The sequence below is a fragment of the Arctopsyche grandis genome, chromosome 9, assembly GCF_051622035.1.
Source record: "Arctopsyche grandis isolate Sample6627 chromosome 9, ASM5162203v2, whole genome shotgun sequence".
NCBI classification, from domain to species: Eukaryota; Metazoa; Arthropoda; class Insecta; order Trichoptera; family Hydropsychidae; genus Arctopsyche; species Arctopsyche grandis.
In genome coordinates this window covers 14,098,423-14,125,272 of record NC_135363.1, presented here as the reverse complement: position 1 = coordinate 14,125,272, position 26,850 = coordinate 14,098,423, and the positions used below count along the sequence as shown (strand labels likewise).

Here is a 26,850-nt window from a genome sequence, read left to right as displayed (position 1 = left end):
TAACCAAGGAAGTAAATGAACGCACGACCTTTAAAATCATTCACATACAAAAGTTAAGCTACATACATATCAGTGGCGTGCGGTGACTTTTCAACCAGAGGATGCTGTCGAAAACACGATCAGTTTATTTTTTTATTTTTTCCACATTGTCATATTAATATTTATTAAAATGTCTTTAGTATGTTTTCGTTTTTGAATGTATATACAATATTGGTGTGAGTTTTGAGCTCTTAACAATAATCTCTTTTTCACTATACATATTTAAGGTAGAGAAGCAAATATCCTTTTCAGTACTTTTTTAATTAAACAATTCAAATTATTATTAACAACGGCGATAAATCCACTTGCATTGTTAATTTGGCTATTTATATTTAGGACTATAATAAATAATAATTTAGGACGTAACGTACGAAATACCAATCAAAGAATCAAGCGAAATTCCATACATAAGAAGCGTATCAAGTCTATACGTACGCGAAAGGAGGTTTTACTTCTAGAGCAAGTGTCGTGCGAGCGAGACGACTGTAGAGTCGTCTCACTCATGCGTATACGCAAGAGTGACAGCTCACTTGTGCGCATGCGCAAAATATTTGTAGAGAACTTCAGCATCCACGGTAATACAAGCTTGATGGGAAACAAGCACTGGTCGCACAGACGACTACGGCCTTTCTACGGGGATGCTCGTTTATGTCAATTTTGGATCAGACAAAAGATCGTATATATCATAATTACGTAATCAAAAATAAATGAAAGATAAATAAAACTAAGAAATTCAGAAAACAAACGGTATGAAAATATTTTTGACGTAAATTTTAAGGGATGTGCAGTATTCAAAGCATCCATGGACGGCACGCCACTGATACATATGTACATAAAAAGACAGCGTAGATGATTGTAGCTTAACGTTTAGCCTATTTTAAATAATGCTGTGCGCAACTCTACCGGTGAATTTTTTTGTGCAAGTGAAAAAGCTGAAATTGCACAAGACGAAAAAAAGGGATAATGGTGGAGAGGCGGATGGTCGTATTATGTGTTGTTATGCGCGCATGAGTCAGACCGAGACTGGTTGTCAGTCGGCGCGGCTCATCGGACGTGTCGCTCGTCGTCTGCCGTCTGCCGTCTGCCGTCTGCCGTCTGCCGTCCGCCGCGCCCTTCGCCCCCCGCGATCAGAGATCGAGCGCCCCCTCGGGGACTCCGCCCTTCCGCCCGCACCATGAAGCAGTTACTCCGCGTCAAGCAGCTGGCCGACCAGACCTTTTCCAGGTGATTGTGATTCTCCCCCACTTCCACTTCCAATTCCAATTCCAATTCCATTTCCATACCCCTCTGCGATAACACTTTTATCCACCACTTCCACAGTTTCCAACTCCTCACCTCACCGACTCCGTACATTTCCATCCAGCAAGCTGCGTGAGCCGCATACTCATTGCATACTCATTGTCCTGCACAAAACATTGAGCCTCTACGTCTACGATGACCTTTCCTATGTGTCAACACAAACTCCGCTCTTTGAATTTTCGATTATTCAAACGACACATAAAGAATAATAAATTCATGCACATATTAAACATGAAAAAAATATTATGATTCCTATTCCTATAAAATGAAAGATTTCGCCGACATTTATATTTCATCAATTTTTTAATGAATTATTTTTATCAAAAATTCATTGATCGTGTCTTATTTAAGCAAAACATTGAAAAAATTGTTTGCACATATTTACAAGAAAGATGTACAGCCTTGATTAATGGATTATTCGGATTGTACAAAAAAGTCATTCTTAACAGATCAATTTCAAAGTAGACACTATTTAAGTCTATTATTATGTGATTAGGAAATATTTTCCGTTATCCATATCATAATCCCCATTTAGACCAGATAACCAAGGTTCAACTTTATTAAAAATTCCATTATAATATATACATATATATAAATTATATATATTAACCGATCTTAAAATTTCAATTCTACTATGAAGAAAATTAGATTTCAACCCCATTATAATAATGTGTCATATATAATAAATATCTCGGCACATATTTTCTGATATTGAGAGGTCACAAATTGTACCCAGTCATTGTATACATATTTTTCATTGTATATATATGTATATATATATATATATATATATATATATATATATATATATATATATATATATATATATATATATATATATATATATATTTTGTGAATGTGATTATAACACATGGTAAAAGTAAATAATATAATATGAAAAAGTGGGTATAATTCATATGTACATAGACTTAGATCTCGATCTGATTACTACTCACAAATGGATTATCTCCGTATTTGTACTGGTAGACTTACATAAGCATTTAATAGTTGAAAATTTATCTTTGTTAGAATCTAATATGGCAAATTATTCTGAAGAATAGTATATGTAACTGTACAATCACTGGGTCAAATATATCAATCTTATCAGCTAAAGCTGGGGTCATGTCATTTGCACACAGTAAACATTGTCATCAGTATACATACCATTCTATGTACTAACTGCTGCAATCAAACTTCACTCACGCCCGGTTTTACGTAGATAAGGTTAGGTTGCATCGTATTCATTGTATTGTAAAATCACATATGGGAGTTGTTTATTTATACTAATCGTTTTGACGGACGTATCCATGATTTAATATATATGTATATTGTTGCTTATCAAATTTTATAACTTTGCTTTAGTATTGTCTACTTGACTTTTCAGTTCTCAAAATATTAATCGTGTGGCCTGGATCCTTTTTGTATATATTCATATGTACATATATCGTTATGATATTATAATGCATTCAGTAAAATCATGGTACTAAAAATTAAAATTTATTACTCACAATACAAATTAATCCCTTATATTATTATATTCTTCCATAATGATCAATAATTATTGATCATACATGATTATAATCAGATTTTCCATCATATATGGTAGAAACAATTAATGATGGGTCATAAAAGTTTTGCTACAGATTCATTTCATATGAATGCAAATTATTCTTGTCAATTATTCATATTTTTTATCATCTTCAATATTAATTATATATTTAATTATTTATTTATTTCATAAGCGTTAACACAAATTTATTTAGGAAGCAACATAGAAGAACTCTCGTTAATGTGCAATTAATTAACTGAAGTGTTAAGCAAGTACTGAGTTGGCCAACCAATGCCACATTCATTAGCAGCATATTAATTAGTTAAACTGACTGCAATCACAAAACGCTGCTTTAATGAAACTAGCAGTGTTGAATCGTTTAAATTTAGATGGGTTTTGAATTTCTTTTTGTACGAATTTGTGATATATGCAGAGTTGTCGAGTTGGAGTCGGATCATTTCAATCGAAGTCGGAGTCCTAAAAAACCAACTGACTTTGACTCTATATTTTGAAAATCGCCATTATTTTTATTATAAAATGAACCATAGAAGAGGCTTGTAAAAATTTTATACGTTCGCAAGAAAAGACGATCTTACTAAAATCGTTTAAGTTGCAGTCGGAGTCAAGCCATAAGATAAAGTCAGGGTCGGTAAATTTTGAAGCAACTCCACAGCTCTGGATATATGTAATATTTTATAAGAAGCTATCACAATTAAAATTAGATTCGTTGGATTCGAAGTCATGAATAATTTCGCAAATTTAAAAATAAACTCTTTGAAAGTAGTGTTCCAATTATTTACATTATAACATACATATTTACATATACATAATTCATCAATAGCATTTATAGAAAATTATTATTCGAATTATTTTGACGAATCCAAAAGCATTGTTTTAACATTTTATATTAATCAGTAGTATTTACATATTTACAATGTATGTATATGCATATAAGGTACATGTTAAATATATTCTCAGAATCGACTGTTTTAAATTATATTTCACTGAATATGTTGTGTATTATGTATAATGTATATAGAAAGTCAAATGTTGCATGTTTTATCTCATTATTCGTCACATGTGTTTGTATAATAATAATTTTAATGTTATTATTAAATGCCATAACTCACTTGACATTCGGCGATAGCGGAAGGATGTGTTGTAATATTTAGTGATGAATATTGTCTGTGTGAGTAATTTTATTTATTTTTTTTTTTTATTTTATTAATTGAAAAATCAACAGACAGGATGTACAGAGATAGGTATAAAAAACACAAAAAGTAAATAAATAATATATGTAACACCCGAGTCCAATAATAGATTTTTACAAAAATGAAAAAGATAAATATAAGGAAAACAAATTAAAAAGTAAAGAATAAAGGCATGACAAAATATGTAGTACATTGCATAATTAAACTATAGTATTAAAATATTTGGAAAAGGTTATAAGATAGAATATAAGAAGAAATTGAAATTTACAAATATAAAAAACAAATGAAAAAGGTAAATACAAAATAAACAAATGAAATGGAAAGGAATGAAAGCTATAATATGATTAAATAGCACATTACATAACTAAACTAAAGTATAAAAATAATGGAAATATTGGAAAAATAGAATAGAAGAAAAAATGAATCAATCGGTCAAGATTCTCTTGATGTTAGACCTGAATTGATGTAGGGAAATACCAAACAGATCAACCTCATTCAGCTCTCCGTTAAACATACGATAAACGCGCTGCAGATAAAAATATTTTTGGGAATTAGTATTGAAAGGATCAAGTGAAAAGAGTGCAACGCGTCTAGGGTATCGAACTGGGATTCTGAAATTAACCTTATTCAGTAAATCAGAACAATCAAGGAAACCATTTATGAGCTTAAAGAAGAATATAGCATCAGAATGTCGTCGCCTGACAGAAAGATTGTTAAAAGAAAGGATTTTTAAAATGTCGGAAACAGTAGAATGGGTATAGGTAGGAAAAAGGTAGCGTAAGGATTTAATAAATTTAAGTTGAACTTTCTCAATACAATTAATATGGGATAAATAAAAAGGTGACCAGATAATTGAGGCAAATTCAAGGTGAGACCTTACAAAGGAAAAATAAAGTAATTTTAGTACGTAAGGATCATTAAAGGGTTTTGTTGAGCGGAGTAGGAATCCAAGAGATTTAAATGCTTTGTTGGTAATAAAAGAAATATGTTCAGAGAAATCTAGTTTATCATTGAGTATTACACCAAGATCCTTAATAGAAGATGACGTGTTAAGGATTGAATGATTTAATTGATATTGATTAGTAATAATTGACTTATTTCTAGTGAAATTTAAAATAGAGCATTTTTCTAGATTAATAAAAAGATCATTATTTAAACAATATATAGAGAATCTATCTAGATCTTCTTGTATCTTATGACAATCGTCTATGGTGTATATAGGTTTGTAAATTTTTAAATCATCAGCGTAAAGAAGTATAAAGGAATGTTTGAAGATGTATGAGATATCATTAATATAGAGTAAAAAGAATAAGGGACCTAAATGCGACCCTTGTGGGACACCGGAAGGAATATGTCTAAGTGATGATCTAAAACCATTGAGAATTATGATTTGGTGACGATTTAGTATATACGAAGAGATCCAACGAAATAAATTTCCTCGGATTCCGAGGGACCAAAGTTTATTGAGTAAAAGGTTGTGATTGATTTTATCAAAAGCTTTAGAGAAATCCGTATAAACGACGTCTATTTGGATTCGTTTGTCCATATAAGATGTGAGAGTACTAGTGAAATTAAGCAGGTTAGTCTCTACCGATCTCCCCTTAAAAAAACCATGTTGTTCAGGTATAATGTAGTTTTTGAAATTGGAGAAAAGGAAATTATAGATAATTTTTTCAAAGATTTTACTAATGACAGATAGTTTAGATATAGGACGGTAATTCTCAATAAGATTCTTATCACCTTTTTTAAAAATAGGGGTGATGTAAGATAATTTCCAATAGTCAGGAAATTTACCGTTCGACATAGAAAGATTGAAAAGGATTGTTATGGGAAGAGATAATGGGACAGCACATTTAACAAGGAAAAAAGAAGGCAAACCATCACAACCCGCACCAAGATTAACATTGAGAGAGTTGATGTGACTGAGTACAGTAGATAAGTCAAAATGAAAAGTAGATAAGTTACAAGAAGAAGTATCTGTATTAGAGATAGAAAGGTTAATGGTAGAATCACTATTGAAAGTGGAGTCAAAATAGTCAGCAAAAATGGTACAGATTTCAGAACCATGTGAAGCCGACTTATTTCCATAATACATTACGGAAGGATATGAAGAGGAGGTATTTTTTTTTGAATTTATATATGACCAAAATGATTTGGGATTAGTTTTAATATTATTTTGAATAAGAGAAATATAATTTCTAAAGCAGATTAAAGAATATTTTTTAATTCGAGCTCTTAATAGTGAAAAACTTTGATAATCTAAGGGATTTGAATAAATTTTAAATTTTTTATGGAATTTGTTTTTTTCTTTTATTATTTTAATAAGAGACGATGTAAACCAAGGGGGATATTTGGTACGTTTAGATTTAAGAGTAAAAGGGACGTGGCATTCAATAATATTTTGTAAGGTATCGTAAAATTTTTTACAAGCTAAATCAATATTTAAATTGGACAAAAGTGAATTCCAATTGATATCGCTTAAAATTGGAATAATTGTAGCATAGTCAGCTTTTCTAAAGAGGAAAGTTTTATTATAATTATAATTCAAGGGTGAAGATTTGTTGTAAATTATTGAGATGCAAAAGGATAAATGATGAGAATCTTCATGGATTAGCGTAGAGTCAGCACGAGAAATATATAAGGGGAAACTACTAATAGCTAGGTCAAGAATACGATTATTAGTATTTGACAAATAATTGTATTGATAAAGTTTATTATAAGATAAGAATTGAGTAAAGGAAAGGGAAGAAAAATTAATACAATTGGAAGGAAATAGATGCAGATTTGAATCGTATTTTGTCCAATCAATAGTGGGAAGATTGTAATCACCGAGTAAAATGAATCGATCCTCTGGATAATTGGTTATTAGATCAGATACTTTATTTAAATGGGTAACTAATAGAGTTTGGTGAGAATTACCAGGAGGAATATAGACAGTACAGATATTTAGTTTAAAAAATTTAGTGGTAATAGTAATCCAAAGGTCTTCTGTGGAAGTTAACCAATTATTAATGTTGGTGTACATATATTAGACGCTTATTAACAAATATTATCATATCAAAAAAATTTTCTTTTGGGATTAAATCAATCCATTTAATGTTATTTGTTTGACTGGAGACAATCAGTGAATTGAAAGTAGTCATGATGTTGTTCATGATCGTACGGCGGCAGGAAGAGATTGTGATACACTTGTACCAATTGAAGCTACTTGGAAGATCATTGGATAATGTACTACAGTAATAATAAATAGCTATATATTTCAATGCATCCTTAATGATATTATAAAAACATGAAAGTGATTTAGTCGAGTAAAACATTTATATTACAAGAAACACACTTATTTTTATCGCATTGTTTTTGATAGGTCTGGAAAGTCAGAAGCATTGAGCGATGAACTTCAAGCTGCCGAAAAAAGAGTTGAAAACATCAAAACCGCTTTGCAGATACTGTCCAAAAAGTTGGGACAGGGAAATTCGACCATATCACAAGGGCAAGATCCAGCGGCAAGAGAAAAAAGACTTAAAAAAATTCCCGAATATTCGCTTGGGTTATCACTGAATGAACTCACTCATTTTGAAGACAGTCTTCTAAAAAGTGTTTTGTTAGAATGTGGTATGTTCCATTATATGTATATATATATATATATTATAATATTTTTACCTAATTAGTTAAAGTGTATATCGGTAGTATATTATTTATACGACTTAGTTCAGTGGTTAGCGTGTAGTGTTTTCAACTGGCTCGGTGTTACTGGTCAGACCTTGGATATATGACTCCAGCTCGATCGTTTCCTGTTCTGAGTTTGCCTATTTATTTGATTTCATTGAAACGGTTCCACCAAAAACCTTTCCTGTCTCTTGCAAATTCGAGTTTATAGCATATCGAATATTCTGATATTATAAATATGCTAGTCACTCTGTAAATTGTATGTATTTCTCTAAATATTAGTATTATCGAATTTTTCAATAGATGTCTATATGGGGTCTATGTGACGAGCCAGAATGTTAAATTACAGAAAACACAAATATCGAAAGGCAAAGATCGAAAATCGAAAGATCTTAAGTCGAAAGATCAAAAAAAAAAGGGTGCATGGTAAACGGTACATACTCACTCAATTTCCGCGAGCAGGGTACAACAGGAACAAGAGGAACAGGCTTTTCCTCCCGTATTCTGCGCGCGTACATTAATACGGGAGGAAAAGCCTGTTCCTCTTGTTCCTGTTGTATCCTGCTCGCGAAAATTAAGTGAGCATGTACGTGAGTATGTACCGTTTACCATGCACCCATTTTTTTTTGATCTTTCGACTTAAGATCTTTCAATTTTCGATCTTTGCCTTCCGATATTTGCGTTTTCTGTAATTTAACATTCTGGCTCGTCACGGAGACCGGTCTATATGATACTGTATAAACATAATTGTTTTTCGATGTTTGTAATATACTTACAATATTTATATTCAATGTTTGACCATAGATGTAAATATAAAAAATAGATGTAAACCTGTATAAACAGATGATTTTTTATATAAATTTAATTTTTAGGGAAAATTGAAATAAATTTAGCTAACGAAATAGCTGACCACGACATTAGAGTTGAACAATTAGTTTGTTCGCCGTTGAATTCAGCAATTGATCAAGATCTTCCCAATATTTCAAAAGCCAAGAAACAGTTCTATAGACTTCTCAGTGAAAAAGACAGTACAAGCAATCGTTTGGTATGTATAAATACTTAATTTTGTGTGTTAAGTATTTTAAAATTTTAATTCATCTACTCAAATTCCTTTTTTTTTATAAATCTTTTAAAGAATTCTCTACGACCTAACGACCGAAATCCACAAGATAAGAGTACTCAAGAGCAACAGAAAACTGCACAAGCTCGAGACGAGGCTGAAGAGGCCGAATTAAAAGCTGATCAAGCGAGAGATGCTTTGGCTTCGGAAATGTTTACTCTACTGTCGAAAGAAATGCAATTCTCAAATTCAGTATTGCAATATTTGAAATTGCAGAGGGGTTATCATGAGAGTGCACTGCGCATTTTGAAAGAAATCATTCCGCAAGTGGAAACAAATATAAGTAAGAGCAATTTTGTAAACACGTTCTATTTGTACTAATATCATTGAAGTATTAACACGTGCGTTTTTTTTTTATATTTGTAGATGATAGTAAGAGTAAGCCAGTTTTTGGTTATCCAATTGAAGAACATTTACGAGTTATTGGACAACCTATTGCGTTTCCTTTGGAATTATGTGTTTGTTTACTCCATGAATTAGGATTAAATGAAGAAGGTTTATTGCGTATTGCTGCAGGTTATTATTATTTTTCTATTTGTCTAATATGTATTTACTTATTTAGTACTCATACTACTTTTTTTTACAGGTTCATCTCGTATGAAACGTATGAAGTTGTCATTGGATTCTGGTATATTTTCTTTGCCAATTTGTCAAGAGTATAAAGATGTCCACGTAATTGGAAGTATCCTTAAATCATATTTACGAGAATTGCCAGAGCCTTTGCTCACACATAAATTATATGATTCATTTATGGCAGCTATAACCAAAAATTCCAGTGAAGAAATTCGTCTAAATGCATTGTGGGATGTTATTCATAAGCTTCCAAAACCTAATTTCGAAAATCTTCGCTATCTTATTAAATTTCTATCAGTGTTAACAAAAAATCAGGCAGTCAATAAAATGACGCCTTCGAATATTGCCATAGTAATGGCTCCGAATCTTTTGTGGGGTAGGGATGATGGTTCTGGAATGGGATACAATATGGTGAATGCCACAACTGTCAATTGTATAGTAGAACTTCTTGTAAAACATGCAGATTGGTTTTACAAAGAAGATGTCAATTTTTTCGTATCGTTTACAAAAGAAGAATTAATTTGTGAACCTGATAATGGAAAAGGTATTTACAACCCAAGTTTTAATCAAAACCAAGATCAGACAAATGGAGATAGTGCTATGAGTAAATCTATGCATGAATATTGTACATCAAGTACAAATAATTATCAATCGCAGACCTCCATAAAATCCAACATGTTTCTTTCTCATAATAAACAAACTCATTCTAGAAGTAATAGTCACGATACAAGTCTCATACTTGTTGATAATGAAATGAAAAGGACCCAATCTAACAGTTCATTATCTGATCATTCAAGTCCATCACAAGGTAGTCCAAAACCAGTAATGAGACGAAAAAACAAACCGACAGCTCCGGTTCCGCCAAATTTTGTGCCTCAAGAGAAGAAAGATTTTCTAAAAGCTGATGTTGTACCACAGACCAAAGATGCCAAACCTAATTTAATTAAGATTGATTTTGACAAACGTGATAAGCCCCCGCGTCCCATTATATCAGAACCCATCAAGCACATGTCTGGAGTTCAAACTATCGATAGATCAACATATACAAACAAACACAAGCAGCTCAATAGAGCTAAAAATAAATTGAGCTCTAGTCGAGAAAGTTTATTTGATCCGTCTCTCAAAGAACGTAGAAAGAGTATCGATAGTGAACTGGAAAGTCATGCTAAGGATGAAATGTGTCAAACAGACATTTCAACAATTAGTTCAAGGCAGCTCATTGCTGCTCAACATGGCACTGTAGCTAAAATATCGATTGGTACAGAGACATTTCAACACCCAAAGAACTCTGTTTGTGTAAAAAGTGGTGTTACGGCTCCAAAACAACTCATTCAAACAGTAGCAGACGTAAGCATTAATCAAACTCCAAAACCAAGCCTAATAACTGATCCGAAATCTACCACTAAGCAAGATTCATCGACTTGTATGGAAGTAGAGCCTGGACTAGTCCAAATGAGAGTTAAACCTATCTTTGATATTGCAACGTCAGTGCCAGTAGTGGGTGTCAAACCTGCGATTCCAGAACGCCCAGCCAACATACGACCGGCATCATTTAGAAACTCCTTGCAGAAAAATCATCCTCCTGAGATATTAACAGATGCTATTGAACTCCCACAAAACGGGAATACAGCGAGTGGCGACATCACCCTAGAACGTGCTCATGTGTACTCTGTTGATAAGCAGCAAGCAACCTTCATCAATGCGAGCAATAATTCTTTAGCATCTGAAGTTGCTCCTTTAAATTCTGACGACAGTAATAAATCAGGCGTGCATCGAACACAAAACACCTGTACTCAAAGCACGGGAGTTACATCTCCGACTGATCATCAACCTGATCAGAAAATTCTCACTAGTCAAACGCGCAAATTATCAAATTCCGATGTTGACGTGCCGCCGTCTCCTCGTCCGTGTCATAAGCCCCCTAGACCCGGAATACCGGCACCTCCTCCCCCCGTATCTCGCATCTCTACCGAGGCTATAGAGAGTACCGATTTTTAATTGGAATTGCTTTAATTGGCATTAGTTGTAACTAAACAAAAATGACATTATTGGTTAAAAAATTAGTCCTTTTAATTTTGTACTTAATTGATTAAGTACAACAATCTTTGAGTCGAGTATATGGGAATCACCTGATATTCAGGGTTGCCCTGTAGTCAAAGCGATTTTCACCCATGTGGCCACAGATTGTAAAAACAATCTTTTACTTGCCCGTATATATGTGATTGTTTTGTGATTTTATACATATATATATATTTTTTATATAATACCAATATAGTCTTTGCTTTACTAGTAATAGAAAATATTAATTTCTGTGAGTTGCATACGATATATTCAAAAATAACTTATCAAGTGTGCACTAGATTCGTGAAACATTATTTTTTTTTTTAATTAATTATGTTGAGTTTAATGAGTTTGTAACAAAAATTAATTTGCTTCAATATTTTTAATGGTAAGATTTAAAAATTTTAATGTTCGGAGAGCTTGTTATAGATAAAAGATGTTTAAACTATCAGTCATTTTGACAATAAAAAATATTTACCTGCCTTTTGTATGCAGATTAAAAACTGCATATTAATTGTATTAAAAATATATCGATTTATCATTATTTTCAATAATGCTATATTGTGAAGGCTATTAAATATATTCCGTTCTAAATTTAGTTTTTTTTAAAACTTATTCTTTAATGGTAAAGTTTCTTATTCATTGTGATTCATATTTTGAATAGCCTTTTATTTTAATGTATAAGAAGTGATCTCAGGATATTATATTTCGTAATTAGGAATTCACTTTTCTTGCAAATATATTTTTGTAAAATGCTGGGCATTATTATTTTGAAGATATTGATCGGAATTCTAATTTGATTTTATGCACATTTTATATTTTGACTAAAGTAAATTAGTATCCTATGTTTTGACTATGTTCTACGTGTGACTTTAATTTCGCAATTCACAAATTGATGTAGTTTTTAGTTTGTGAAATGAAATGTAAATATGAAAAGGTTAAGTTACAATTTTGACGCATATGTATCTTTTACAATTTTAACAAATTGTTGTCAATTAAAATATTAATAATTCATATAAATACCTATATTAATTTCATTGCTATATAAATGTGCCTATTACCCTATTTTGTTGATGCCTTTATTTTCATCATTAACAAATACATCAATTTGCTATCTAATAGACTGTATAATTATATAATATTTTAGGTCTTTTCTGCATTTTTAATGTAATTTAACTCTCATTATTTTACTAAATGAAATCTGCATTTTCATATTATTCTATATTATAACTGTTCAAATTTTTATTGACAAAAAATATTTAAGTAAATCATCTTTATAATCAGGTTGTGTTTATTTATTACATTTTATATGTAAATGAATAATAGTATTTCCTTTTATATATTTTCTAAAACTTCGCACCAATTCTACATTGTATAATCACTAAATTTTTTATAGTTACAAAACTGTTCTAAGTATTGTTTTTTATCTCGGCGTGTCATAAATACTTTTCATGTACATATAGATAATATTCTATTTAATTACTCAACATTCAATATCAAATCTAATTCCATATCAATTACTTGTACAAATATCTGATACAATTATTTCAACTTTGAGTTTATAATATTTGTAATAAATTTATGAGAAGCATTTATTTTTTACGTGTCATCATAAAGTTTAATAGCAACATAATATCGTATCCCCATTAAGAATGCCTTATTTTCACATTATGTATTACAAGCCAAGACTATATCGTGGACAGTATATTTATTTAGCATACATTTCCTTTACAATTTATCTAAGTTGCGATTGTGTAATGATTTTGATCAACCGGTGCCTTAGAATATAACTATACTCTCAATGATGTTATCATGTTGTGATTTTGTTGCATATTATCACTCGTTTAACTTAGCATAGTTTGAAAATTAGGACGCCTCGTGTTAATATTATTAAATAATTTTTATTGATGTACATCTGTTTATAAATGGTACATATATATGTATATGAAATTTATATCTATCTAAAACTTGTTGATTATTAAGCCAACTTCGATTACCGATTAATTGATGCTATCGTAGATAATGTATAGTGGAATTGTTATAGTAAATATCATTTTATATCGTCAAATTTTTAATGAAACTGTTTATAATATTGTTGAGCTAAGGAACAGTCAATTGTATTTATTTAATAGGCTTTATTTTGACCATTTAAATTGGGAGGAGACTAAATTGATTTGAATGTTATGTTGTGATGACATTTTTCAATTGATGGCAAAAATATATGTTATTTTAATTCCAGTATTTTCGAAATTGTAATGATATGATTCACTATTTGAGGAATTGATTGTTTTTTTCCATTTCTATTTTAATGTTCATATTATGTATTATATACATATTTGTATATATATATATATATATATATATGCAATTATACATTTTATATATATACATATGGAAATTGTTGATACTATGTATTTTGATTTAAATGTCTATGCACATTTGTAATGATTTGCTTTTTTTATTTTATAATTATTAGATCGTCGACTACTTGACGAAATTCTTTTGAACGTGTTTTCATACCCTTCTCACTGTGGGAAAGTGTTACCATGTAGATGTAACGATTCCATCAACCCACCTCATGTGTATTTCATGTGTTCTTTTGTATCCTTATTCTCAGACCCTACATCATCCTGTAGTCGTTCCATTGAAAATATAACACAAGCTGTATTTATTAGTTTATTGAAGTGAAACTCTAAAACCAAATTCATCATTAACATTGATATAATAAATTGGCTATTAAACTATTGATTTTTTTAATATATGATTGATTATATATTTATTTCCTTATACATACAAGTGTATTACTTATATAAAATTACCATAATTCTTTGTTTATGTACTTTTACAAATATGAATAATAATATTCTTTATTAAAATGATACATACTGTGTTTTTGATCTAGCTTTTACTATCCTTGACCAAATGCCCAACAATTAATGTTGTATACACATACACACACATGTCAGGGGCACGTTTTAGGATGCCTAAGTTCGTAGTATGATATATACTTTTTAGCACTTATTTTCAAATTCACACGATACTCTAATTACAATGTCTACGCATACGATAATCCAAGCCTGTAAAAAAACATGTTAAAGGACACATTAATTATATAAGGTGAGTTATTCAGTAAAGATAATAAAAAAGGATACATTATTTGCAAATTTTCGGGAATCATATATAATATGTAGCGTATTGTGGTATAATTTTTTTCAATGCAAAAAGTTGGATTCTGTCCACCTTGATTTATATTGGTTAAAAAACATGATGACAAAAACTCTTTTGTTCATTACTCTATAAGTTTTTCTTTTACCAAAATTAATATGTTGAAAATATTTTTTAGTATTTTGATTCATATATTAATTTATAGTTTTGATTCATGAACATCACATGACAGTACCCATATTCAATTTACACTCTTATTTAGCACAATTAGCAAGTGAGGATTTGACATAATGCTAACTAGTTGAAATTGGATTACAGTGATATTTTCTTCTAGTTTTTAGATTTTAGATTTAAATTTACTTTTCTGTTACAAGATGCGATGCGATGCAAACGATCGAAAAGCGTCAGACAGACTGAACCACAGATTAACGATACGTGTACCTTATGCGTGCGCACTGCTCGCACTTACACTTTACAAATCTACCCGAAGTCCCGACATACCTACCCTGTATACGTTCTGTGCTTCTGATACTTTAGTTCCGAATTTTTCCTTATTAAATTATTAAAAACTCGCCAGAAAGATCCAACTCAATTTTAATAATTACCATTTTAATAATTGTATCTGTGCACATCGAGAGGTTACTCGTCATCTGTTGTGCGATTTTTCATTCGTGAAGTCGAGAATTGCATTTAAAGCAGCCACCCAGTTAATCTGTGGTTCAAGGTCTGTTCATACCTAGTCAGCGCGTACCGACTTCAGCAGGTATCCGGCCGTACGAAAAGTATTCTTTGGTACATTTTGTATGGGTATATTCATAACAACCGACACGTTTACGCCACGGGAGGCTTACAGCAGTACCCGAAATTTCCTGTTCATACCTTACAGCAACATCCGTCAACGTATCGTATCCGTTTTTTTGGCCATCGTGAAAATATATACGCGAATTACGTGCCATGAGTCTGCCACTTTGCTGTTTTAGACCAATTATCGATAGTGACAGTTGACAGCTGTTCAATCTTTCGACATGGTTTTGGCGCAAATATTTAAATTTTTTTTTAATTTTTTACGGAAATATTTAAAAAAAAATTGTCCATCATCCACAAGCTCCTTATACAGTGTCCAAAACTCTCCTTCGGTTTTTCTATTTTTTAACATGGGATGCACGTCAAAACTCCTCCGTGCTTTTGTATTGCCTTCTTGAGCTTCTTCTTTCAACAAAAACGCGATTATACATAATTTTTCGTTCGATAAACGCCGAAACATTTTTGCTGACTTGTATTCTGACGCGTAGCTACGAATGCACGTGTATGCATTCATATTGTAAGTACTCAACAATACGACGTAAGCAATATTGCACCGTATCGTCATGGCCTGTAATGTATAAGTAAGCCGATTTTGCCTTGCACTCGGCCAAAGTGCTGTGAACGTGACGTGACCGCGACGTGTAGGTAGATATGAATAGAAATGTAATAAAATGACATATTTGAGACGGAGTCGTGCAGTGCTGAAGCCGTGCAGTGCTGTTAAGTATGAACAGACCTTCAATCTGTCTGGCGCTTTTCGATCGTTTGCACCAAACCCACAAGATGACATTCGTTTTTTGTTTTGTAGAAAATTGAAGGCCAGTATGGAAAAAAGAGAAATGAGGAATTAGGGATTAGGAAAAAAATAATTTAAACTGTCTGTGTTTGTTTGTTTATTAGTATAATAGTAAAAAATACATATGAAAACAATGGATATAAAAAAAAATACAATGAAATTTCCCCCCCACCATTTCCGTTATCCCTTTTTCACAAAATCCTGGAGGCGCAAATATTTTTTATCGGAATATGTGCCAAACTAAAGTTGGTGGTTGGCACGAGAGTCACAGCCTCCGTTGATGAACTTGTTCGTCACAGACGGATGATCCTGAGGCCGCACTCTTCTATAAATGGAGGGTCGCGTGCGGTTCTGGCCGCCATTCAGTCTGTTGTTGTTGACCAAGACGAGCTCTCAGGTGTCCCGCCAATTTTAAATTCGAATCGACAGTTACACTATGTAAAGGACCACCATAAAGGCAATACATTAACGCATATGTGAGTTCAAATGTATATATGTACATAAATATATTAGTATTCATACATTTTATTTCAAACCTGAAAATACAAAGTTAAAAAATAGTAAAATTTGCGATCGTTTAAAACATTCATTTTTTCGAATTGTTATTGTCCGCATTGCTGAAAAAGTGTATCATCGATTTGTTGAAAAACGTTGACCTTGTTTAATCATCACGGTCTTTTGTATAAAACTTCCGATACATATTTGAATGCCAATTCCAACTGAAGAATATACAATGTCAATCGTGGAAAAATACAATTGACTTTTTTTTGTGAATTTCTATTGAAAAAATAAATTCAGAACCATCAAAAGCCTCTATTACGAATTCAAAGTTGAGCACACAGTGCACAATGTGTATCAACAATGTTTGTGAAATTAATAATGTTTAATTAAACATGTCGTTTAGTAAATTATCCAAATGATGTTTAACGTAAACTTGCGTATGTATCTATGCAAATGACGTATTGACAACTATTGGAATTTAATAAAAAAAAAATTAAAAGAAATATTTCCTCTCAACATTGAAATTTCACATGTTCACAATAGTTTGCAAAAATCTATAAATATATGTACTATACCTTCATATGTATACTTACTCGCCATATTACAATAGAGGATACATATATGAACAATAACATATATGATACAATTTTCAGTTCCAAAAACACTATTTCTGTTTGACTTAATTCGTAAATTGTTATCACTTCTTTTGACTCGATATGTCCAGAATTTCGGAAAAGCAGAATAAACGTATTACAGGCCACCAGTATTTTTAAATATTGTTAAACACAAAACATTATATTTAATGTTTTGTGAAATATTTCTCGAAATGAAGAAAGGTGGATTTATGCCACTTTCAAATATAACGGCTCATATGTACTTTTAGAAGATAAGTTAAAAAAAATTACATTAAATATGTATATATGTATAAATCAAGTAAACGTTTTCCATTTTCAATGGTAGATTCATCGAAATTTACATATTTTATTCATTTTACAATATGTTTATGTGCAAATGTAGTTTAAATAAAAGCGTGGAATATGTTTTTTATAAATTGCTAAAAAGGATACGTATGTATATATTTAGTATGTATGTTCACTGATTTATTGACTATTGATATTGATATTGATATTGCTGATTTATTGACACACAAAATCTAATTAATTCTAAAACAAATTGTTATTTAATAATCACTTCGTGAGTATATTTCTATATGATTGATCAACTATATATTCGTATTACTAACTTTTATGACACTACTATGGTCAGTAGTGATTTTAAATTAAACTTAATTCAATATATGTACATAGATCTAAGATACCAAACGGTTGAATATACTACAGTTTAGTTCAGTACCAATTTTAATTATTTACGTTTTATTTTAAGTCGGAAGAAACATGTAAGTATTCTGTAATAAAAACCACGTTCTGGTCAACATTGCAGAACATAGTTAAAATGTCAACAATGCCAAATTAAGCGTTTAAATTTAACGCAATTCTTCTGTAATGTTTGACAGTGTTTCTCTATTACGAATTTAGAAAGCTATTTTGCAATTGGTAAACGAAGCTAATGACGAAAAAATTAGCACAAAAAGAAGTATCTATTATGTTTGTCAGTAATTCTACTTATATATAGTAGTGGATCTATGATGCATATAATTGTACAAAGATATTCAACAAAAAAGAGAGGTTTACTTCATTATTGTTTTCAGTATTGATTTGTTTTAAACCTAGCTTAATAATAACCTGGTGGATGTTTGCCTATAACAATGGTATACCGTTTACATACTTACATGAAATTACTTTTGATTGACTCGTAATAAACTGAAATTGTGCAATTAGCTCCAAACGTGATGATTGTGATTCAGCTGCACATGTTGAACTTCCTCTCATGCCAATGTCACGGTTGACTGAATGTCAGTGCCGGAATTAGAGGGCGCAGGAGCCTAAATAGTTAAAATATATAAAATCTCAAATAAAAAACACATATGCACATTCATACGGCTCACAGAAAGATGCACGAAATTGAACTGAATAGTAACACAGTTTCGAGAAGTCCCAATTTTCAAAGGCGTTCAAAAAGAACTTATGCAATAGAATTATACAAAAAAGGCTAGTACTCTCGGATAACATATGTACAAATATCCCTTGACGTTTTTTTGGGAAATTACGTTAGTTCTCTTTGAGCATCTTTGAAAGTTTGGATGTCTCATTTGGATGTGCATTTTTCCGGTCACCCATTTATGGGTGACCGTGAAAAAGTCGAAAATATTCGTTTAGCATGCATACATATGAAAAATGGTTAGTATATATATCAGTGGCGTGCGGTAAAACTCTCTCTCCCCCCCCTCGTACATCCTCACTTAATTTGCGCGAGCAGGATACAACAGGAACAAGAGGAACAGGCTTTTCCTCCCGTATCCTGCTTTCTTTTTTTATATTTTATTCTGCATGTATGCCAATTTAAATAAATAAATCATTAACGATATTATTGTGATGATATAATTATACATTTATGAAATAAATTTTGCAATAAACAAAAAACATTAAGGGAAAACCATGCACAGGTACATTTAAAGTTATTCATGGCATTTATATTTTTACAGATACCATGGTTACTGTGCCTTTACTATTTGTCTCTAAAAAATTGTTGATACACATGTTGTCAAAATTGTTGCAATGGTTCATTTATTATATTTTAGTTTTAATGTACCTATATACAATTAAATCATGAATAATAAAAATCCAGAAGGTTAGTTTAATTTTTACTACATATGGGGGGAGGCTGATATTTTTTTGCCAAGGGCAAAAAACTTGTTCCAATGCTAAATGTGATGACGTTTTAAGCAGATAAATAAATAATTCAATTGTATGATTGACTTTTTCAGATAAAATAATTAAATGTTATGATGATCCCCATCAATCCAGAAAGGATTCTGAAGAAGGCTTTGCCGATAACCAGTTGGGCTAGGGAGTATGACGCTGGAACGGCTGTATCAGATTTGGTCGCTGGGATAACAGTAGCTTTAACTCTAATACCACAATCTATTGCTTATGCTTCTTTAGCAGGATTGGAGCCACAGGTGAAATTATAGCTTTTTTCCCACAATCACTTTGTGATTACTCTTTGTATTATTTTATTTTCGACATTGCACAGTTTTAAATGTAACGTTCACGCTTTTTACATCAACTCAAATGATTTGTCAATTTAAATACAAGGAAAAACATTGATTGATATTCCATTGGGTGGCACAAAAGCTAAACATCTATCTCTGCAAATACACCGAATTTTTATGGGAATTGCAAAGATTATAGATAATTTTATGGATCATTTAAATTTCAGTATGGACTCTATTCATCATTTGCTGGAAGTTTTGTATATATTTTATTTGGAACTACTCCAGAAATTAACATTGGACCAACAGCACTTTTATCACTATTAACGTTCACTTATACTCATCAAACGAACTCCGATTTTGCAGTGCTACTTTGCTTTTTAGGTGGATTCATTCAATTAGCAGTTGGTTTCGCAAGATTAGGTTAGTATCTTACTTCTACTATATATATGTACAGGCGAAAATAATGAGAAGAAACGTCTACTCTACTTATTGTTCTGTTTTCGTAGGATTTTTAGTTGATTTCGTGTCCGTTCCTGTTGTGTCAGGGTTCACATCAGCTGCAGCTTTGATTATCGGTTGCTCACAAATTAAAGGCTTATTGGGATTGTCTTATAAAGCTGAAACATTTATAGATATATGGAAACAAGTATATAAAAATGCCAGTAATATCAAGACTGGTGATACTGTACTTAGTGTTATATGTTGCATTATTCTATTGTCAATGAGAGTAAGTAATTTTAAATATAAATAATACTATTAAATACATCTAATATTATCATTACTTTATTTATTAAACATAATTTCAATGAAAAAATTTGAACTGTAATTCAATTTGTTGAAACAATAATTCAATGATTGTAACATGTGCTGAATAATTTGAATGCACAATTTGTTTATACAGTTTTATGAAATATTTGATATTTAAATTTGTACACAAGGTAAAAGTTTCACATATTGAAGGTTTATTTAAGGTTTTATTTTCGTTGTTTTCATTTAGCAATTAAAAGAAGTAAAAATCCATCCAAAGAAAGGAGAAGTATTGACAAAGAAGCAAAACATAGCAAATACGGCAATTTGGTTTACATCAGTCGGAAGAAATGCAGCTGTTGTTATTGGTTGTACAATAGTCGCTTATATTATGAATCTGCATGAAACACTTCCGTTTGCATTGACAGGTTTATTTATATTATTTTATTTATATATAAAATAAATCTAAAATGTATTTACTTCAATAAATAAATGCTTACAGGAAAAATCGTATCTGGACTTCCATCGGTGGGTTTACCAAATTTCAAAACAATTTTGGGAAATGAAACGTACACTTTTACAATGATTACTAGTCATCTGGGCTCTGGAATATTAGTAGTTCCACTGATTGGAATAATTGCTAATGTTGCAATCGCGAAAGCATTTTGTAAATATTATTCTTAATATAATAATTGTTAATATAAATAACTGCTGTTGGTATAATTGTTGATCTCATAAAAAAATTTATATTTACGAATTTAATTTGCTTTATAAATAGCTAAAGGTAAGATGTTGGATGCAAATCAAGAAATAGTTGCACTTGGGATGTGCAATGTAGTGAGTGGCTTTGTACAGTCAATGCCTGTAAATGGATCATTTGCCAGAAGTGCAGTCAGCAATTCTTCTGGAGTAAGAACACCAGCAGCTGGAATATATACTGGTTATTTACATTTAGAAATTTTGATATTGTTTTTGTGTGCTTTTTTATTTTAATTACAATTAAATGAAATATTTTAGGTGCAATCGTGTTGATGACTCTTGGATTTCTTACACCTTACTTTTATTTCATTCCAAAGCCTGCTCTAGCCTCAGTTATTGTATGCGCCGTGCTCTTTATGATTGATTTGCCCATTATTAGACGTTTATGGATTTCAAGCAGTAAGTCTGAATTATTTATATATAATACAAAGATTCATTATGACTAAATTATAATTAAATTTATTTACATATATACTTTATTTTTTTTTGTATAGAACTGGATTTAGTTCCATTGTTCGGAACATTTGTATCATGTCTATTTATTGGAGTTGAAATTGGAATCTTAATAGGAATTGCTATAGATATTGTTATTCTGTTATATTATAATTCAAGACCGAAATTACGTATCGAAAGAATAACGGTAACTTTCCTTATTGTATTGAAATTATCAATTATTATTTTAATGCATTGAATAAAAATTATATTTTTTTTTAGCTTGCAAGTGGTATTTCATATATGCTTGTCACACCAACTGGAGGACTTTTCTTCCCTTCTGCAAATTATGTTAGAGAAAAAATTAGCAAGGCTAGTTCAGATACACAGATAGCTGTGATTCCTGACAATACTAGTCCGATTGTAGTTATTGATTGCATTCATTTGCATAGGGCAGATTGGACGAGTTTACAAGTAAATATTGTTTTAAAATTTATTTCTTTATTGAAAATATTCTCTTGTTATAGTATTGTTTTTTTTTTAATTAAAGGGATTAAAGTCGTTGTTGTCTGATTTTAAAAAAATCAGTAAATCAATAATATTTTTACACTGTAAAAAATCATTGAAACAAAAATTTGAAACGGAAGTTGGAGAAGAATTTATGCAGTGCTCTTCACATGAACAATTAATGGCTTCCATACATTGTAAGTACTTTTACAAAATTTATCACTATTAATATTTTGATTTTTACTTTATTTTGAGTGTTAACGGTTACCAATATCATTTTAGCCCTACAAAATAATATGCCAGATCCACTACCCATGATATATACTCCAAAGTAATGTAGAAATGGAAATTAAATTATGACTTAATTGAGGAGTTACGAGAATGTGGATCAATAAATTATGTTCATTTCAATGAATTTTGAACATATCTTAGTTTAATTGTACATACATATATATATATATATATATATATATATTAGAAACAAATAAATGTTATATTAATTTATTGACTTACGTTTTTTAATTAGTACAGCTTAGATTTTTAATTAGTACAGTCTATCATTTGGCATCCGATGGACGATCTGATCTTGATATAGAGATTTGTTCTGCGGGTGCGTTTGCGTAAACGATCTTTGTATCTCAGTTCTAAATAATGGCGTAGTAATTTATTAATAAATAACAATTTCTAAATAATGGTGTAATAATAAGTAGTATATCATTCGAAAGGGCAAAAACAAGAGAAGTTTTTGAAAGTATTTCAACATCTTTACAGTTTATCTACTTGGAGAAATAACTGCAGTGACACACACATTTACCTAAATATTGTTTGAAGGAAAATATCTAAACTCACATTTGAATTCCAATTAATATATGTACACTAGTGTTGGACCCGTTGATTTCAACGGGTGGTTTCGAAAAGGAATTGAAACTCGAATAAAAATAAAGTTAAAGATATTGAATCGACTGGTTTCGGAAAGAAATTGATGCACGAATTACGAAGTGATTACGAATTACGAACTACGTTTTGTGCATCGCCGACCTCCTGACGCCTTTGCCCCCGATGCCTCCGTCGCTCCGGGGCCTTCGGCCCCAGCGCCGCCGGCGCCTCCGGCGCCCCCGACGCCTTCGGCACCCCGGGGGCTTCGCCCCCAGCGCCGCCGACGCCTCCGGCGCCCCCAGCACCCCCGATGCCTTCGGCACCCCGGGGGCTTCGCCCCCAGCGCCGCCGACGCCTCCGGCGCCCCCAGCCCCCCCGATGCCTTCGGCACCCCGGGGGCTTCGCCCCCAGCGTCCCCGATGCCTTCGGCACCCCGGGGGCTTCGCCCCCAGCGCCCCCGATGCCTTCGGCATCCCGGGGGCTTCGCCCCCAGCGCCCCGATGCCTTCGGCACCCCGGGGGCTTCGCCCCCAGCGCCGCCGACGCCTCCGGCGCCCCCAGCGCCCCCGATGCCTTCGGCACCCCGGGGGCTTCGCCCCCAGCGCCGCCGACGCCTCCGGCGCCCCCAGCACCCCGGATGCCTTCGGCACCCTGGGGGCTTCGCCCCCAGCGCCCCCGATGCCTTCGGCATCCCGAGGGCTTCGCCCCCAGCGCCCCGATGCAAAAATGAAAAAAATGAAAAAACTGAAAAAATGAAAAAAATGAAAAAACTGAAAAAATGAAAAAAATGAAAAAACTGAAAAAATGAAAAAAATGAAAAAACTGAAAAAATGAAAAAACTGAAAAAATGAAAAAAATGAAAAAAATGAAAAAATGAAAAAAATGAAAAAACTGAAAAAATGAAAAAAATGAAAAAAATGAAAAAATGAAAAAAATGAAAAAACTGAAAAAATGAAAAAAATGAAAAAAATGAAAAAACTGAAAAAATAAAAAAAATGAAAAAACTGAAAAAATGAAAAAACTGAAAAAATGAAAAAAATGAAAAAAATGAAAAAAATGAAAAAACTGAAAAACTGAAAAAAATGAAAAAACTGAAAAAATGAAAAAAATGAAAAAACTGAAAAAATGAAAAAAATGAAAAATATGAAAAAAATGAAAAATATGAAAAAAAAAAATTTTGTTCCCCATACTGGTTGATGGTTGATCGTCCGTCACATACAAATATACAAATATACAAATATACAAATATACAAATATATTTAGCGACAGTCCGTTTTTATATTATTTATAAATGTGTATTTAATTTTAAAATGTTCAATTATGGTTCAGAACCATATATGTATGTATATAAATTTGGGCTATAGCGACATCTATATGTAGAAATTAATAACTATGGTGCTAACGACGCTTCCTGCTTTACCGACGTGTTTGACACTTCGATAAACAACACCCTCTTCATAGGTTAGGTAGCCTAGTTGATTTTTTTTGTGTCAGATTTAAGCTTCACCTTTTTTGAGCCCGAAATGACATAAATTGTGTTACGCAATGTCGGCGGCGACTAGCCAGATCAAACTCGACGCATCACAACAGACATCTTTAATTTTACAGCACAGACAACTAATATGTGAGTTCATATCTAACATGTTACAATCTGCTTTCACAATGTAGTTATGTTTCCACTTGTAAATTTTGTCTCATTGGAAAATATTCATCTGCTTTTATTTCTCCGTTAAATTTTAGATATCTCAAATGTTTGTGTTAAAATATTGTACATATGTATATAATTGTTATAAATAACATATTCATACTTTTTTTTTATCATAATTCAATTTTGGAATAGATACAAATAATCCATAGAAACGATGACTCATAGTATATGTTTGTATTTTATTATTTGCACAATGTAACAACTTTCCATGGTATAAATTTTAAATCGTTTGAATTTTTATTTACATATTAAGTTATGAGGAAATAAAATGCATATGTTGTTAAAATATAGCGTGTGAATAAAATTATAATGATATATGGTTTTGGTCACCTATTGAATTGTCTCCTTATCATATATGTAGGCAAAAAATACTGTATGATTATGATTAATAACGAAGCATTTTATTTTGTTAGATTCAAATTTCGCTCTTCAAATTCAATTTAAATTTTTCACACGTTTTCAAATTAAAATTAAGTGTTTGTCGACGGTCTAAAATCGCACTGGAGTGTTCATGAATTCTGACTTATTTAAGTGGTCATCCAATTTTATCCTTAGATCCGTCTATTTCATATCATAATTTATGTAATGAGGACGAGCTCATCGTTTGAAGTGTTTTACCAAATTGCCAGCTTCCACTTTTCGCCCTTGAACCCCCCCCCCCCCCGTCCACAACGAATAATAGAATGTCAAAAAATGTCTTTTCCCCCACATTATCATAAGGTCGACACGCTATATAAAGTTTATTGGATTTTTTTTCTCTGAAAACGAAGGCCTGCATATATTGACAAATGCTGGGTACTCCGAGACCAATCTGGCAGCCTGTCAATTTGTCAATAAAAGGTTGACAATCGCTGACACATTCAATAAAACTAGTAATCCACGTGGTCTCGTGATCAGTTACTAATCGCATTTCAAACGTCTCATTACGCGAAAATCATACTAATAATTGCAACGACATTTAAACAACAAACTGATCCTTTATCAGTGTTATACATACGAACGAAATGTAATGTGTTGTAATTAGGACGAATTTTTTCGTAACAGTTTGCGGTTAGCTGTTCCACCATTTTCTGTCATTTTTTACTAAAGGAGATCAGGTATTTTTACATATACATACATAAATTACGTATTTTATTACAAATTCTTAAATAACATATGTGTATAAAATGTTGCAATTGATTCTTCACCTTTGCTCTTACATATTTTTATCGTCTTCAACAAAAAGACTCAATGAGTATGCATTTCGAGGTGTTTTTATTGTTGTGTACTATCTACATACAATATGAATGAAAATATGTTTCATTGAAGTAACATATGTATGATATTGTTGAACTATCAAACGTTTTACTAGTCAATATTAAATTGAAAATATCATAAATAATTTCGAATAGAAAGTTTAGTACGTAGGTATACGCAGATACATATGTACTTTTGTATATAATGTAAGTATGAAGACGTAAATTTTGACATGTTTGCACAATTGTGCATGAATTTGACATTGGTATATTTTTGTTTATGTTTCTATCGATTGACACAATTTATGCCTCGTAACAGTTATACAATTATGAACATCACAGAATATAAACTATGATTGATTTTATTAGGAATTATTTTTTTACGATAGTGTCGTCTTTACGATAACTGAGCGCACATGTCAGGTCATTATTATTAATTTCCCATGCTCGAACTAATAATGCATCATGATAGTGGGTATTTATGATTTGACGGCTACTAAATTCAAAACAAACAGATAGGAAAGATACGCTTTGACCTAACCACAAATTGAACGTTATATCTAACACAATAGATAATGTTAAAAGTTTAAAAAATAATAACACATACGCTGGTTAAAACAATTTTACGACAAACGAGTGGTTTTCAAATGCCAAACGACCGTCAACATGTCGAATATATGTATATACA

General features: G+C 31.6%; 2 protein-coding genes across 3 annotated transcripts; both read left to right on the top strand.

Annotated features, from left to right (window-relative positions):
• Positions 1-1,054: 1,054 nt before the first annotated feature.
• LOC143916453 (uncharacterized) lies at positions 1,055-11,563 on the top strand. The gene is made up of 6 exons (XM_077437568.1): positions 1,055-1,263; positions 7,463-7,710; positions 8,637-8,809; positions 8,900-9,167; positions 9,251-9,400; positions 9,471-11,563. Exons 1-6 carry the CDS (start codon positions 1,214-1,216, stop codon positions 11,453-11,455), a joined length of 2,874 nt encoding a protein of 957 aa, XP_077293694.1. The 5' UTR covers positions 1,055-1,213; the 3' UTR covers positions 11,456-11,563.
• Positions 11,564-16,640: 5,077 nt separating this feature from the next.
• LOC143916784 (sodium-independent sulfate anion transporter-like) lies at positions 16,641-22,764 on the top strand. 2 transcript variants are annotated; one of them, XM_077438033.1, is made up of 12 exons: positions 16,641-16,759; positions 19,669-19,863; positions 20,124-20,319; positions 20,406-20,626; positions 20,897-21,074; positions 21,149-21,313; positions 21,425-21,586; positions 21,664-21,804; positions 21,900-22,045; positions 22,120-22,311; positions 22,388-22,541; positions 22,627-22,764. In XM_077438033.1, exons 2-12 carry the CDS (start codon positions 19,687-19,689, stop codon positions 22,677-22,679), a joined length of 1,785 nt encoding a protein of 594 aa, XP_077294159.1. In that variant the 5' UTR covers positions 16,641-16,759; positions 19,669-19,686; the 3' UTR covers positions 22,680-22,764. The 2 variants fall into 2 exon arrangements, with proteins under 2 accessions (XP_077294159.1, XP_077294160.1); XM_077438034.1 differs by lacking the exon at positions 16,641-16,759 and adding an exon at positions 18,686-19,081.
• The last annotated feature ends 4,086 nt before the right edge of the window (positions 22,765-26,850 follow it).

Bases quoted from the DNA above. Each gene is read 5' to 3' on its own strand.
- LOC143916453 (XM_077437568.1), top strand. From the start codon at position 1,214: ATGAAGCAGTTACTCCGCGTCAAGCAGCTGGCCGACCAGACCTTTTCC. The intron at 1,264-7,462 runs GTGATTGTGATT...TGTTTTTGATAG, and splicing joins GCCGACCAGACCTTTTCCAG to GTCTGGAAAGTCAGAAGCAT. The intron at 7,711-8,636 runs GTATGTTCCATT...TTTAATTTTTAG, and splicing joins AAGTGTTTTGTTAGAATGTG to GGAAAATTGAAATAAATTTA.
- LOC143916784 (XM_077438033.1), top strand. From the start codon at position 19,687: ATGATGATCCCCATCAATCCAGAAAGGATTCTGAAGAAGGCTTTGCCG. The intron at 21,075-21,148 runs GTTTATTTATAT...AAATGCTTACAG, and splicing joins ACTTCCGTTTGCATTGACAG to GAAAAATCGTATCTGGACTT. The intron at 22,312-22,387 runs GTAAATATTGTT...TTTTAATTAAAG, and splicing joins CAGATTGGACGAGTTTACAA to GGATTAAAGTCGTTGTTGTC.